The 15,658-nt window shown below is 57.0% G+C and overlaps 1 protein-coding gene across 5 annotated transcripts in view; it reads left to right on the top strand.

The window, feature by feature from the left end:
* Nucleotides 1-15,658, top strand: part of GLIS1 (GLIS family zinc finger 1) — a 213,296-nt gene that overhangs the window by 130,039 nt on the left and 67,599 nt on the right. For all 5 annotated transcript variants that reach the window (XM_070592357.1, XM_070592366.1, XM_070592380.1 and 2 more), the window contains one exon: nucleotides 2,905-3,787. In XM_070592357.1, coding sequence (XP_070448458.1) covers nucleotides 2,905-3,787 — 883 coding nt within the window. The remainder of the gene's footprint in view (nucleotides 1-2,904; nucleotides 3,788-15,658) is intronic.

The raw sequence follows: 15,658 nt of genomic DNA on the forward strand, positions 1-15,658 counted from the left end.
GCTGTCACCCCACAGAACCCTGCCGGGTAACCAGCATTCAACACCTGCGCATTTCCAGTGACATCCACCCTGGACAGATGTTCCATCAGCTTGCACATTGAGCTGGAATCTGCCTCCTGCAGCTTCTCCCGGGGTCCCAGCTGTGCCTCTGTGCCCTCTGGTTTGCTGACAGGCAGAGGCCAACCTTGGACAGGCCTCCGTGCCCACTTGCTGGCCTGAGGCCTGTTCACAGATCAGAGGTTCTAAAAACTGGCCCCGTTGCCCATTCTCAGTTCGCTCCTTCACCAGGCATTTATCAAGCGCCTACTGTGTGCCCAGCGCTGTGGTCTGTGCTGGGGGTGCCTTGGCGAAGGAAGCAGAGATCTCCCGGTGGTCCTTCCTTTCCAATGGGGGCTGCACGGTGGGAGATGTTAATTACTAAATAGAAGATGCTAGTTCTTCCCACACAGAACCATTTTTCTTTGGGAATGTAGATTCCCCATGGCCGCTTTTGATATTGTGAGACTTCTGATTTATAGGAGTGTATTGGCCTGCTTCGGCTGCCATAACAGACACCACAGACTGGGTGTCTTAAAGAACACAAATGTACTTCGCACAGATCTGGAGGCTGGAAGTCCAAGATCAAGGTGTTGGCAGGTGTGGTTTCTCCTGAGGCCTCTCTTCCTGACTCATAGACGCCACCTTTGCGCTGTCTCCCCATGGCCTTTCCTTGTGCGCATCCCTGGTGTCTCATCCTCTTCTCACAAGGACACCAGTCATATTGGATCAGGGCCCCACCCTTATGGCCTCATTTGCCCTTAATTCCCACCCTGAAGGCCTGTCTCCAAATGCAGTCACACAGGGGGCTGGACTTCAACTGATGGATTTAGGCGTCACGATTCAGTATGTAACAAGGAGCCAGCATCTTTCAGACGTGGAGCTGTGCACTGTTTGGTGACAGTCAGGTGCATTTATCTGCTAGATTCTTCACTGGGGCTCCCCCGCGGCCTCAGGTGTCTCCAGTGAAGTTCTTTCCATCTCGGGGCAGAAGCTATGCTCACCTAGGGGAAGCTACGCAAGTGGTTTTTTTTTTTTTTTTTTTTGATAGAGACGATCGGAAATATTTGTCATTTCGAATGTCATTTTGACAACTTACGGCACAGAAGAGCCTGCACCCGGAGCCCCACACTGGCATCCATATAAGCTGCTGCACTGCCTCCCGCCCCCCAAAGTGGTTGGATTTGATCTGGCGCTCTTAGACCCCCTCACTTTCCTAAAGAATAGAGGACCCTGTCCTCCTCCCGCTGGACTGCCTTGTGCCTTGTGTGAGGCCGCTCCTGGCCATTCTTGCTGCCCCCTCCTGATCTCAGGCCCCTCGATGGACCGCCTGGGTTCCTGCGGCAGCTGCACCAGCCAGCCTCCTTGCCTCCAGCCCCGTTTTCTCTAATACTATTGAAAACAGCTCCACTTCCTGAGCGACTGCTGCCTGTGACATTCTCCCATTTAGTCCTGCCAGTCCCAGGAGGCCCTGGACCTACTGCTAATAAGTGACAATCCTGGAGTGCTTACCATGTGCCCCACACTGAGCCAAGCTCTGTGCGTGTTAACTCACTCAGCCCACAACTGCCTGGTCTGCGAACCATCTTGTGTGCCCAGCATCCCCCAGCACAGACGGAAAAGCCTATGGAGGGAGCTCACTGACCCTCAGCCAGGCTGCAGTCCCTGAGCCAATGGGGCATGAACCCCAGAGATCTGACATCACCCTTCTCTCCCATTGAGTCTCTGCTGGAGAAACATTGATTTTCCCATTTCAGCAGCTGCCTTCCAGGGCCTGGGACAGACAGACAGAAGAACATTTGAGTCCTTGATACTCAGAACATTGAAGCTGCGAGGAAAGGAAATGGTTATCAAATTGGATCATTTTACAGATGAGGAAGCTGGGCCCCCGGCAGTGGAGTGCTGTGGGGAGCTCCCAGCTTCTGATTCAGACAGGGCCGGGTTCGGATTCCTGCTCTGTCCCTGGCTGCCTCTGAGGGCTTGAGTGATTTCCTCGGTTAAGTGTAAAACAGCTGGTGCTCTCTCCTTGAAGAATTTGGTTGTGCGCTGGATGGACACCGTGAGTCATTCTGTTCTGTTCAGATTGCAGGAGATGGCCCTCCGGAAAGTGTCCCCATGTGGGGCTGCTCAGCAGGTGTTGGCTCTGTCTGGAGACCATGCTCACAGTTTCTAGAGACCTGGGGTGCTCAGGGCTCAGCGGTATAGCGGGGCCGAAGCCACTGTCCAGACTCACAGGCCCAGTGAGGGCAAGCAGGGGCTGCCTCAGCTAGTGTTCCGAGCTGGAGACACCGAGGCCCCAACCCCCCCCTCCCCGCCGGATGTCATTTGAGGCTTTGCTGTCAGTTATTTGGGTAACTCACTCACAGAGAGCTATGGATGGTCTCTGTCCTCGTGTCGGTAGCTTTAGCATGGCACTGTCTTCAAAGGGATTGCTCCAAACAGATGCTTACCTGGCTGCCCTTCCCTGCCAGCATCCACCTCTGCCAGGCCCGGGACCACAGCTATGCAAGGAACAGCCATTCTTTTAATCTTTTTTTTTGAGCTTCCCATGCCTTGAAGGCAGCACAGGTTGGCCTCCAGGGCTGGAGCGGGTGGGCTTCCTCCCATCCATGAGCCAGTGCTCCTCCCTGGCTCCTCTCCCCAACCCCTTCCTCTTCCTCTGTCTCCCCTCCTTCCTCCACACTCTTCCCTGCTGACCAGACAACCAGTCTTGGGCTCTGTCTCTCTCTCTCTGCTTCCAGTGCTCAGCCTGCCTCTCCCGCTCTGGGCTTCTCCATCCTGCATCCTCAGGCTCCCTGCCACCCCCTGCCTGGGCCTCCCCACTGTGGAATCCACCCTCTCAGGACCTCTCTGGTCACTGTCTTCCAGGTCGCCCAGACCCCAGGCCACGTATGTGAATGGGGGCCTCCCGGCCACACAGCACATCAAGCAGGAGGCCCTGCCCGACTACCGGGCCATGACGGAGGCCCGCGCACCCCTGTCTGCCCACTGCAGGGCGCCGCCCGCCGCTGGCCCGCACGCAGACCTGGACCTGCCAGGCCGAGGCCTCGCCAACCCCGCATCGTCCTGCTACCTTCTGGGCAGTGAACCCAGCCCGGGCCTGGGCCCTCCGCCCGAGGCCCGCCTCCCTGAAGGCAGCCTGAAGCGCTGCTGCCTCTTGGGCCTGCCCCCCGCCTCCTCGGCCTCCTCCTCACCCTGCGCCTCCTCCGACATCACCTCCATCATCCTGTCCTCCCAGACAGCTCTGGTCACCTGCGTAAATGGACTCCGGAGCCCCCCTCTGCCAGGGGACCTTGGGGCCCCTCCCAAACGGTCCCGGCCCGGCCCTGCACCCAGTGAGAGCCTCGGGGGCAGTTTGCAGCTTGAAGCCTGCCGGAGGGCAGGCTTCCTGAAGCAGGAGCCTTCGGACGAGTTCTCAGAGCTCTTCGGGCCTCACCAGCAGGGCTTGCCGCCCCCCTACCCCCTGTCCCAGGTGCCGCCCGGCCCAGGCCTTGGAGGTCTGGGGCTGGGCCTGGCGGGCCGGGTGGTGGCTGGGAGGCAGGCGTGCCGCTGGGTGGACTGCTGTGCAGCCTACGAGCAGCAGGAGGAGCTGGTGCGGCACATCGAGAAGAGCCACATCGACCAGCGCAAGGGCGAGGACTTCACCTGCTTCTGGGCGGGCTGCGTGCGCCGCTACAAGCCCTTCAACGCCCGCTACAAGCTGCTCATCCACATGAGGGTGCACTCGGGCGAGAAGCCCAACAAGTGCATGGTGAGTTTCCCGGCCGCCAGGCCATGCCCCAGCCCCCGTGGCAGAGCAGGGCCACCTGCCTACCGGCAGAAGTCTACCTGGAACTCCTTCCTGGGGGGCTGGCTGAGACGCCCCGTGGTTGAAGAAGGAAGGAGCAGTGCCATGGATGTGACCATGGTCAAGGCGGTCAGTGTCCCTGTCACTGGGAACCTTGGCAGAGGGCCCCTCGTACTGGCCAGGTGCCCCATCCCCCACCCTCCATGTCCTCGTGTTGGACACACTAGTTCAGGTGGTCACACAACTTCTGAGGTCAGAGCATGCACGGCCAGCCTCCCTCTTACGCACAGATGGCCAGTGTCCCCCTGCCGATGGCCGAGTGAGTCGTGGGGCACACGCTCTCCTGCAGCACGTGCTCTTCCCCTACTGTCCTTCCTAGGGAGGCTCCTGGAGCAGGCCCGGCTTCCTCCAAGGAGCAGTGGGTCCTCACAGGCGTGCACCGTGAGGGCTCTGGGTCTCCAGAACAGACTTTGGGGTCAGGCCAAGGAGTGGCAAATAAGGCCCTGGATAGCACTTGCAGTGTTCTGGCTGGGGTTGAGAGTAAGGTTTCCAGGGATACATAGGTACACACAAAATCACACCCATTTACTGTAGGCACCCTGGCCTCTGACCCTTCCGACTGGTTGTTTCTGTGTTCTGCGCTCGCAGTGGTGGAAATCCATGTCAGAGGCTGGGAACCTAGTCTTAGGCCATGATATCCTCAACCAAATCCCTGTGCCTCCCCCAGGGCCCAGCCAGCCCACCGGGAGAGACTCCTACCCGGAAGTGGAAGGGCTGGTGGAGCCGCCAGGGCCCAGCGCAGTCCTCTAGCCATGGGGACATTGGTGAGGCGGAGGAAGGAAGCAGTGTGTCTAGTCTGCAGAGCCAGCATTGTGGCCAAGGTTGAGGTCTTCCGCACTTGCATGCTGTCACTGTCACTAGGCCCTGTCTCAAGGAGCACTCAGTCTGGGAAAGGGTGCATGGGGTGGGGGTACACCTCTGTCCCCTCTCGAAGCCCAGGGCAGCATTTGTAGGGGCTGGAAGGAGGCAGGGAGCATTGGCAACCAGCATCATAAACTCCATCCTCCTGGGACCAGGTGCTCACCCTCGGGGCCCCATCTGCTTGTGGAGCTGTGAGCTAGGCATCCACCGGACCAGCTTATTCAGCTTCAAGGAGGCTGGGTCTTGAGAATGAGAAGGAATTTGCTTTATAGACAACTGAGGGGCAGCGAGCACCTCTGCAAAGGAGTGGAAGTAGGAGGGAACCTGGGGTTGGTGTGCTGGCGGCGTGGGGAAAGGGAGTGAGCAGGTGCGGAATTTGATGTTATCGTGTGCCTTTAGGCTGAGAGTGTGCTGGAAGGAGAGCTGGTGGCTGGGCCGGTCCCTGGGGATGCACCAGCTCCTTTGGGGTGTTGTGACACATGAGTTGCTGGAAGGTGTGCCCCTGCCTGGAAGGAGATGCCCAACAGACCTCGCAGGCCAGGGCTGCTGGAAGACAGAGGAGCCCCTCTCTCTCTGAGACCCTGGAGTTGACAGCTGCTGAGCTTTGGTTCTCCTTCATGTCTTCTCTCCTGTGGGTGATCTCACTGGTGTCTGGGGTCCTACATGGAGGCTGCATGGCCTGAACCCTGGCGTGGCGTGGTCCGTGGCCTTCTCTCCGTAGGGCCTCCCATGTGGAATCACGGCATCCAGGAGTATCCGTGTTGGACACAGGGACCTTGGAGATGATCTTAGCCTTCCTGCCCATTTTCCGGTTCAGGAAATGGAGGCCCAGCGAGTGGCCCCAAGTGGCTCAGACTTCTCAGTGCAGCCTCAGGGTCTCTGCAGGGCTTTTCTCTTGGTCCGGCCTGTCAGGGTGTTGTTTGAGTCAGCACACTCCACAGGACACTGGCTGACAGCTGGCTCTGGGGACTGAGACCTGAACCTGCCAAGGTCTTTGCCTGGGGGCACTCACTGTCAGGGAGGGGTGGGAGATGGGCGTGGAGATCATGGACAGATTTGGGGATGGAATTCGCGTTGGCCCAGGGAGGGGAGGCCCAGAAGGGCTTCATGGAGGAGGTGATGGTCAAGCCATGTCTGTACTCATCTGTGGTTGCATTTAATCTTTACAAGAGTCCTGTGAAACCAAAGGTTTTTACAGATGAAGAAACAGAGGTTCAACAGGTCCAGCTGGCTTTCTACCTGCTACTGTGAGAACACTTCATCTTCCTCTTTGGGGGTTGGGATTCTGGTAATAATACCAGCAAGCAGCTTCTGAGTGCTGACTGTGTGCAGGGGCTATTCTAAGTGATAACTCCGTGTGGTCCTCACAGCAGCCCTAAGGGGTGGATACTGTTGATCCCCACTTTGCAGATGAGGAAACTGAGGCTCAGAGAGATTACGTAATTTGCAGCAGGTCACACAGCTAGTTAGAGACGGACAATAACAACAGCAATAATAATCGAGGCTAATAATCATGATAGTAATAACAACTGTAACAATAACTTGCCAGAGGTTGCACAGCTGGTAACATTGGAGTGGCAGTGAGCCCACATCTTTCTAAACTGGATGCTCTTGTTTGTGTAAATTCCTCCTGTTAAAGTGATTATTCCCTGGGGCCCTAGGGCAGCCCGGCTGGGTGCCTTCATCGGAGATGCTGGCAGAGATCTCTGAGCTCCTCCCTGCCTGCGGTGTGAGTGCTCCCCCTTGCCACGACGCCAGCGCAGTAGGTCCCCCAGAGGAAGGTCAGCCCTGCCCACACCCAGATAAATGTAAAATTATTAATTTCTCGTGACAGGCCTCTGCTACCATGTGCTGTAATAGACAAAGGAATTTTGGACCTGGAGCCTCTGGAGAACAGGAAATAGATGAGACACTTTGATTGAAGAGTAAATGGCCCACTAAAATAGCAGTTAATCCTTTTATTATCTTTCCAGCAGCGTTTCCACAGTTCTTTCATGAGGTAGCCCTCCCGCCCCCTCCGACTGTAACACCCCGGCCTGCAGCTGGTTTGCGTTTAGCGGGCGGAGCCGGCCCCGGGACAAGGTGGCCCCAGGAGCCCGAGGAGCCTGAGGAGCCCAGCGCCCCTAGCCCAGGCCGCTCAGTCCTCAGCCAGGCCTGGGCGTGGACTCGCCCCACTGGCCCCGGGGGACACCGCACCAGCCGTCCCCCAGCCTGCCCTCGCCGCGGCCGCGGTCCGAGGAAGCGCCTAATCTCCTTGCAATATCCTGTTGTGCTCTGACGTTGTCCGAGAGTCTTGGCCTTATTAAATCCGGGGTTTCGTCTGCGTTGCGAGCAGGGTTCCATCCAACCCAAATACCGGAGCGACGCCTTGAAGACGTTGACTTTGAGAAGATTAATTTCTTGCTTTCTTAGGTTGGCTCTCTCAGACGGTTGGAATTCTGATTGTCTGAGCCAGGAGAAATTACCAGACTAAGAGTTTGCTTTCCTCCACATCAAGAGAAAGAGAGGCAGAGTGGAGAAGGAGGGGCTCTCCTCACCCTGTTTTATAGAATGACCGTGTTAATGACACCGCCCTGACTTTCGTGAAGAGCTTTGGCGAAGCTGTGAGTGCAGCGTGGAAGGTGTGTGTAGACAGGAGAAAAGTCTGGAGTCACACAGACCTGGGTCCCTGCCGGGTCCTGCCACTTGCCAGCTGTGTGACCTCAGGCAGATGGCTTAGCCTTTCTGAGCCATAGCGTACTTGACTGTAAAATGGAGAGATGCTAGTGTCTGCCGTTCAGGATTGTTGTTATTAGGGTTGAGGGAGATGACCGAGGGAAGTGCTTAGTTAATTCTCTTCCTCCTCCATAACACTCCTCCACATTCATCATCTCAGGAGATTTGTACAGTAGCCCAAGGAGTTAGCACAGGATCCTTTATGCTCCTTTACAGATGAGGAAACTGAGGCTTGAAAGAGCCAATCACTTGTGGAGCCTGGACTTGAGGTCACCTGAATCCAGCAGGCTCCACCGTTGGTGAGTGGGCAGGGCTGTCACACGTGCTGGGGGCCTAGCTGTCAGGTGTCTGCCAGCGGTGCGGAGGGCCTGCTCTGTGCAGCCGGCGTCTGTTCGGGGTGACTGGAGCTGCAGGGGGCTGGGCCGGAGGTTCGGAGAGGAGGCTCCGCTCTGTGCCCTCCCCGCCCTGATGCGCAGCTGCAGCCCCGAGGCTGGACTTCCATCCTGCCTGGGTTCCTCTGGCAGCTGCAGCCGCACTGGCCACTGGTCCCCATCCTTTACGCACCCCCCAGTGTGTCCTAGGTGCCCCTGGACTCAAGGACCAGGGGAAAACGTCAGAGAGAGGCTTCACTGGGGTCATGGGATCGTATCTCTTGGGAAGTCCGAAGGGAAAAGAGAACTAGTATATTCTGAGACAAGCCATGCCCAGCCATGACTTACCGAGGAAGAAACTGACTTTCACAGATGAAATATCCATCTCTGCGTCACCGAGCTCAGCTGCCTGGACTGTTCCCCAGGCCGTGCTGCCTTCTACCCACCTCCTTTCCCCAGCAGGGCAGAGCCCTCTGTGCTTCTCAGATCCCATTGGGTGCTCCCCAGGCATCTGCTCCTCCCCCCTCACCACCTCCTGAGACCAGCCTCATGGGTGGGGCACATATCTAGGCTGGCAGGCACCCCTGGCTCATCTCAGCATCTCGGGCTCATCGCAGGGAATTATCCTGGAGCCTGAAATGTCTGAGCAGGCAGGTCTTGCAGTCCCTCGTCTCTGTGTATGGAGAGGAAATGGGGAAGGCAGACCCTGAGGGGAGGAGAGGCCCAGGGTCGCACAGGAAATGGGGCAGCTTCTGTGGGCAGGGAGCTCCTAAAGCGGCTGGTGACCAAAAGTTGGAGGAGGTTAGACTGTGGAAAGTGGCCTTCAAATGAGGGAAGAGCCCTCCCCTGGGACGCTCGCCCACCCAAGGGCACGCTCCCCTGTGCCAGGCCTTGTGCTGCGGGCTGGGGCTCCAGAGACGATGTGATGCGAGACTTCGGTACTGTGGGAAGGATGCTATCCTTGAGTCTTTCGATATTGTTGCTGGACGATGGAAGGAGGGAGGGGAGCCAGGAGCTGAGGATTTGAGGCCTGGCTGTATAACCTTGTCCAAGTCGGTCAAGGGGGACGGGAACATTATTGAAACTCTTGTTGAATGTTTTTAAGTTTATGTAGGGCTTCCACACATGCATGATCTCAGCCCTCAGGACATTGCTGGGCCCTGGAGTGATTATCCTCATTCTATAGATGGGAAAGCGCAGTCCAGGTCATGCCGAAGTTTAGGCCCCAAGTGCATTGTGGGGTCAGATTTGAACCCAGGTCTCAGCCTCACTCCAGAGACTGTGTGCTAGCCTGGCCCCCAGTCACTGCCCAGGCAGAGAGTCCCCAGCCTGCTCACAAATACGAGAGACTATCTGGATCTGAAACTCATTCAACCAGCCGTCCCTGAGCACCTCCTATGTGCCAGGCCCCTGTGGGGTCACAGAGGGCATCAAAGACAGCCTGGCCTCGAGGAGCCCTGGTTGAGCGGGAAAACTGACAGAGACTTGCATCCAGTTTCCCCAGGCCAGCGCCCCTCACCTTGAGAGCCATTGCTGGTCCCCTGCCCTGCTGACGTGATGGGTCTTGTTCTGTCTGAGAGTGGCGGGCACCTCGTGGGATGAGGATAAGACATTCCATCTTTAAATTAACAAGTCACCCAAAGACGAACACCATTTCTGGAGGCTGAGGTTTCCGGTGAAATTGAGAAGCTGCAAAATGCAGCATGGTTTAAAGTCCCTGCCCTGGAGAATCTAGCTGTAAAGGGGCCCAGAGAGACCAGGCTGGTCCAGCCAGTTCAGGTCACCGAGGCCACCCGCTTTGGAAACAAGCATTGAGCTGAGCCTCATTCCAGGGTGAGGAAGGCCTTTTGGGGAAAAGCGGCTTTCGAATTGTCTCCTTCCACACGTGCCCTTGTTAATGATCCCTACTGGGGTCCCTCCTGGGACCATGTCAGTGCTCATGTCCACTCATTCTTAGACAGGGAAGCCAAAGCCCAGAGAGGGGCATCAGTCACCCAGCAAGTGAACAGTAGCCCTAGGATGCCTGCCCTGAGGCTTCCTCCCTCCTGAATTTCCAGGGAGTCTTTGCACACGCCAGCTTCTTTCACTCCTCTGAGCCTTGGCTTTTGCTGGTCTCTGTCTGGAATGCCTTTCCCAGCCCAGCAAACTCCTACCCATCCTTCACAACCCAGTCCAGTGTCCCCTCCTCAGCGCCCTCCTTTTCCATGCCTCCTGCTCTCCCAGCACATGTTGCTCCATGTGTAACGGTGTTTCTTGGTGTGGACGAGTGCCTTGGAGGCCACATGCCCTTTGACGCCTGGCCTGGCCTTGGTGACAGAGGAACTGAGCCTGCTTCCTGGCACCAAGGCTCCACACTGGTGGCCACCCAGCCTCTCTGCTCCAAGGCTGTGTGAGGTTGCTTGGACACTGTCCTCCAGAGCAGTTTCCTGTGAAGCCACAAGATTGAAGGGACCTGAAAGATGGTCACGTCCCCCCCCGATCTGGGGCTTGAAGTTTTCCTGCGAGAGCGCCTTGAACCCTGGCTTTGCTGCCAGTCGGCCTGTGATTGTGTGCAAGTAACTTGACTCTATAAGCCTCTGGCTTCTTTCCTGTGAGATGGAAGGACGGCCTGGCGCCAGGCTTTGATGAGGTCCTGCACATGAGGTGCTTATGGGGTTCTGGAACTCAGTCAGTGCACAACGCTTGGTTCTGACTGCTCCGGGCAGTTTGCGTTAGGAACAGAGAAAAGGGAGAGTCAAAAGTGGACAGGGCCACACAGTCACCAACATCCCCAGGAACAGAAGAGGCTGCTGAAGGTCCCAGCTCTGCCGTGGATGGGCTGTGTGACCTTGGGCGGGTTCCTTGGCTGTGCTGAGCCTCAGTTTCATGAGCTGTGGAATGGGATGACGTCCAGCGCTGTTTGTTCAGTGGGGGCCTCACGGATGCTAATGCCCTTTCCTCCCTGGAACCCGAGGTTCCCGCTCCACAGATCTTGGCTTAAACTGGGATGCCTTCCTCTCTCCCCTTGTTTTTAAAAGGCAAACTCGGGGGCTTCATAGGAGAGGCTCCCTGAAAGCTCTGGCTTGCGGTCAGGTCAGAGCCCTGAGGGCCGCCGCTCATCACTGTACAGAGGGGAAATCTGAGGCCCCAGGTAGAAATGACTAGCCTGGGGAGGGTGGAGGAGCTGGAGATAAGGGGAGCCGGAGGCTCATCCCAGCTCTGCTGCTCACCAGCTGTGCAGCCTCGGACAAGTCCCTTCGTTCCTGAGTCTCGGTTTATGTGTCTGTAAAATGGGGGCTGTGATGCTCGCCCCAGAAGCGTCTCGGTGAGGGGTGGAGGGGCCGTGCTCGTGAACTGCAGAGCGCCCTGTGAGGGAGCAGTGGAGTTCCCCATCCCCGCCCCGTGCTCCTGCCTGTGGCTGCCTCAGAGTCCGCGATCGCCCTTACAGGCCTGTCGCTCCAGTTGGGTTTCCCGTCAGGCGTGGTGCTTGTCAGCCGTGTGCTCCCCAAATGCAGCTCCTGGCCGTTAGGCCTCTTTCTGCAGCTCTCCCTGTGCCCTGTTCCCCCCGCAACTCTCCCTCCATGGCCACCCTACTCGACTCATTTCTCCATCCAATGCCTTCCTTCTATCTTATTTAAATTCTGAGTCAGGAGTTGGTAAGCCAGTGTGGACCCTTAAGCAGCTGCGAGACCCCAAACAAGTCACATGGCCTCTCTGAGCCTCAGTTTCCTGTCTGTGTAAAGGGGAGGGTGTTGTGAGAATTAAATGAGATCATGTCCATGGGGCGCTTACCTCATGCCTGGCAGATACTCGGTGCTGGGAAACAGGAGCCCTTGTTCTTTTCTTCTTTTCTGAGTCATCAAACCCCGAGCCCTCGCAGAGAGGAGAATTCTGGGAGCACCGGACTTGAGGGCGCGGGAACGCGCCAAGGTCTGTGAGCTCAGCGCCGCTTTATGGAATATGAAAAAATTAGGGATAGGAAAACACAATCCTCTGAACTGAATTTAAAATAAAAAAGCTTTTGAATTTAATGTAAATGGAATTGCGATGCTTCTCTTATTGGAATGAGAAAGTCAGCTAAAATCAACAGTAACTCTGAGAATGTCCAGGCGGTGCTCTCTGGGAGGGGGGCCTGGACGTGGTAAAGGCCAAGATCGCACCTGATTAGGCTCTGTCTCTGCTGGCGGCAGACGGCTTAGCTGGGCTGACTGTAGGTGCCTCGCTTGGGCTGCTGAGCCACAGACCCCAGCGTCGTGTCCTCATCTGTTCATCTATGGCCTTGGTCACCTCAGACACTCTGAGACCCGGGACGTTTGGCAGTCCTCACCTGTGCCTCTCTCTCAGGAGAGCCTTGGGCTCATCAGTGTTGTCTTCCTCCTCCCCCTGCCAACTTTTCAACACAGCTTTACCGACACCGACCCTGTGCCAGGTTCGCGGCTAGAAGCAGGAATGCAGCGTCAAATGAGGGCCGGCCTGGAGGTGAGGGAATGAACACAGAGGAGGGAGACAGCTTCCCCAGGATGTCATAGAGCTGGGCTTTGAGGGGTGGGTAGGAGCTTTCCAGGTGCAGACCATGAGGAAAGGCATTTCAGGGAAAGGAAACAGCACATGCAAAAGTTTTGAGCAGTGACAGTCTTCCCCCCTGGGGGGAGCACAGATGTCCTCTTGTGCTTGGAGTGTGTTACGTGCATGGGGGCTGGGAGCAAAAATGGCAGTTGGAATTGAACCTTAAAGGGCCTCAGAGTCCGGTATGAGGAGCTTGGACTGTACCCTGAGGGCAGTGGAGAGAGTAGTGGGAGGTTCTGGGCAGGAGAGTGACACGATCAGAGGTTAACGTGTAGAATGCTGGTTGTGTGGCAGGAGCGTCGGAGGGGGAGCAACAGTGGGCAGATGAGGACCTGGAGGCCCAGGAAGGAGGCTTCTGTCCCAGGTCCACTGTCTGTGCCCCAGGACAGCAGGGCTGGTCTGGCCGGGTCAGCTGGCTGGGTGCAGGGCACAGGGTCTGCGCGTGGTTGGGTAATGGAGCTCGATCCCCTTTGGAAATGACATCCAGCACATTTACCAGTGGAAAAGGGGAGAGGCCTCTCCCATAATGTGGCTCTGTAAAGTTTGCACAACTGTTCTTTGTTTTCCGTCCATCCCCACAATAAATCTTCCTCCGCTGCCAGGAGGGGCCTCCACGGTCTGCAAGTGATTATGGCACTGCCTCGTGCTGCGCTGCGTTCTGACGGGACAAAATGAGCATCCGTCACCAAGACTCCATGGCCTTGCAAGTGGATTTCCAAACAGAAGGGAGGTGGCCACCTGAAGGGGACAGCTTGCTCTTGGCCCCTCCACATACTCCTACCTCCCTTGATAAGTCTGCTGTGTTGGGGACATAAGCTTCAGAGGACAGATGGACACAGTAGGACTGGGCTGTGCATCTTGCGGACGGGCCGATGGGACTGGACATGTCTGCAGGTCTGTGCGCTTCTGGGGGCCAGACCGGGAGGGGTCTTCTGGGTGTGGAGCAAGGCAAGCGCCTAGGAGTGTCTGGGCAACTGGTGACCCATCTGCCAAGCCCTTAGTTTTATCAGGGCGAAAGGCATAGGGTTTTCCAGCTGAAGTAACATTTGCACCTTCTCCGGGCATGGCCAGGCCCTGGGCGGGGCCGCGGGATGCTGAGTTTTGATGGGTAGCTCCTGTGCTCCAGGATGGCACGAGGCTGTAGTGGGATCTCTGTTTTACAGTGTGGCCACTGAAATCCACACAGTGGGAGCTCCCTGGCCAGGTGTCACATCTGGGACTCTACCTCATGTCCCCTGCTCCCTGCTCCGTGATCTTCCCACTGCCCACCGTTGCCTTCTGCGGGGTCCCCTATTTAACCAAGAGTCTGTGCTTCCCAGAGTCTGCTGAACCCCAAGTTTGGGGAGTCGATTTGGCCTTCAAGGTCATTTCTGACCAGGTTTAGCTGCCAATGAACATGGTAGTGATTGGAAGTCAAGAGAGTTTGGGCCCAGGGAGAAAACGGAGTCTGCTGTGCCTCAGATGCTTCCTCAGGATCTCCTCCCATGCCGCCCACTCCCTGCTCCCATTCCGCCTCCCCAGGCATCCAGGACATGAGAAGGTGGCTCATCGGGGCCGCAAGTCCAAATGCCTGTGTTTGCACTTTTGCCGACGTGGAAACTGAGGCCCACAGAGAGGATTAGGCTGTTTGAAGATCACAGAGCAGAAGAACTAAAGTCCGCTCCCTGGCCTGCCAGCCCCGTGCCTTCCCAGCACACGGAGCCACCATCTGTGAGTCCCTGCTGTGTGCTGGGCCTCACTCGTGTCGAGGGCCGCATGTGTTGCCTCTGTTGGTACCGTCACGGCCTCCCAGATTCTGAAGAACCCTGGCTTGTGTTGTGTTTGCGCTGGGGAAGAATCTTCCAGGGCATCTCATCTGCTGCTGCTCCCAACCCCTGCAGCACCCTTCCACGGACGGGGACCCAAAGCCCAGGGTGGAGAGCTGACCCGCTGGAGGTCACGCAGAGGAGACAGCTGGCAGCTTGTGCAGTCCACACATGTCAGAATCACCCTCCCTGCAGGTCTGGTTCACGAAGCCCTGCCCTGTGGGCTCCGGGGAGCCTTGAACCGGCGGCCGGTTTCAGATGTCACCCCTCCTCACATGTGTTAGAAAAGCACTGGGACGGGTTGCTGTGGGCGTGAGGCCGGAGGAAGCCTGGCCTGTGCAAAGGCCCGCACAGGCACACATGCCTGGAGTTCTTCACTGCCCCTGCCAGCCCCGCCCCTTCCCCTGTCTTCATGCAGGCAGAGCCCCTGGCCTTGGGGCCTCAGTTTCTTCACGTGGGATGAGGACCTTGATTAGTTAAAGCCCTTAGGTTTCGGGACCCTGGCTCAGTCTAGATAGAGACCGCTAGGGCCAGGGGTTCAGAGCTCGGTCCCTCCCCAGCTCTGCATTCCAGCGGCCTGTGGCTCCGGGAAAGTCACTGGACCCCTTTGGGGCCTCCGTTTTCTCGTCTACGAAATGGAAGCCTTGGGCTCCAGGGTCCCTAAGATCTTTTGAACTCAGACATTCAGATGTGCATCGTTATCTTTCCACATGTCTGGAAGGGCCCAGGGGAGGAGGAGAGAGGGGCTGGTGTGGCGCTGCTCAGCTCTCTGACGGTAGTTCCTTCCTTACTCCTCTCTGGCTCCTGGCTGGTCCTCAAACATGCTGAGTTTTTTTCCCACCTCAGCCTCTTTGCATGGCTGTGCCCTCCACCCAGAATGCTTTTGCCCCAGCCCCACCTCAGTTCACTCAGGCATCTACTTCCATGTCACCTCCTCCAGGAGGCCTTCCCTGCCCACCTGTCTAAAGTAGCACTTTCACCCACTCTGTGCCCCTCGTGCTACCTTGACATTGATATGTTTGTCTGTGATGTGTTCCATCCACTCAAATGTAGGCCCCAAGAAGTCTAGATCTCTTTATGTTTTGTTCCCTATTGTGTCTCCAGTGCCTAGAACAGTTCCTGGCACACAGTATGTGATCAACAACTATTTGTTAAATGAATGTGATTGAAGGAAAAAGGGGAGAATTTGGCTCAGTGGGGCAGAAGTGATGGAGTATGCTGCCAAGGGCCCAGACTGAGTCAGGAGTGTTGTCCTGTAAAAGGAGGGTTTCTGCAACAAACTCACAGGGTTGTGGTGAGGACCGCACTGGTCGCTGTCCGAGAGGTTCTTCTGGCCTGGGCTGGATGGGCAGTGTGCCCAGAGAGCCCCGCACGGCGCCTGGTGCATGGTGGGAGCTGGGAATGCGCTCACTCCTCCCACCCCACCCCTCGCCCTGATTCCCTTCCTGCTCAGTCTGCATCATCAGGGTGAAAGAGAG

This window comes from Equus przewalskii, chromosome 2, assembly GCF_037783145.1.
Source record: "Equus przewalskii isolate Varuska chromosome 2, EquPr2, whole genome shotgun sequence".
Classification (NCBI taxonomy): Eukaryota; Metazoa; Chordata; class Mammalia; order Perissodactyla; family Equidae; genus Equus; species Equus przewalskii.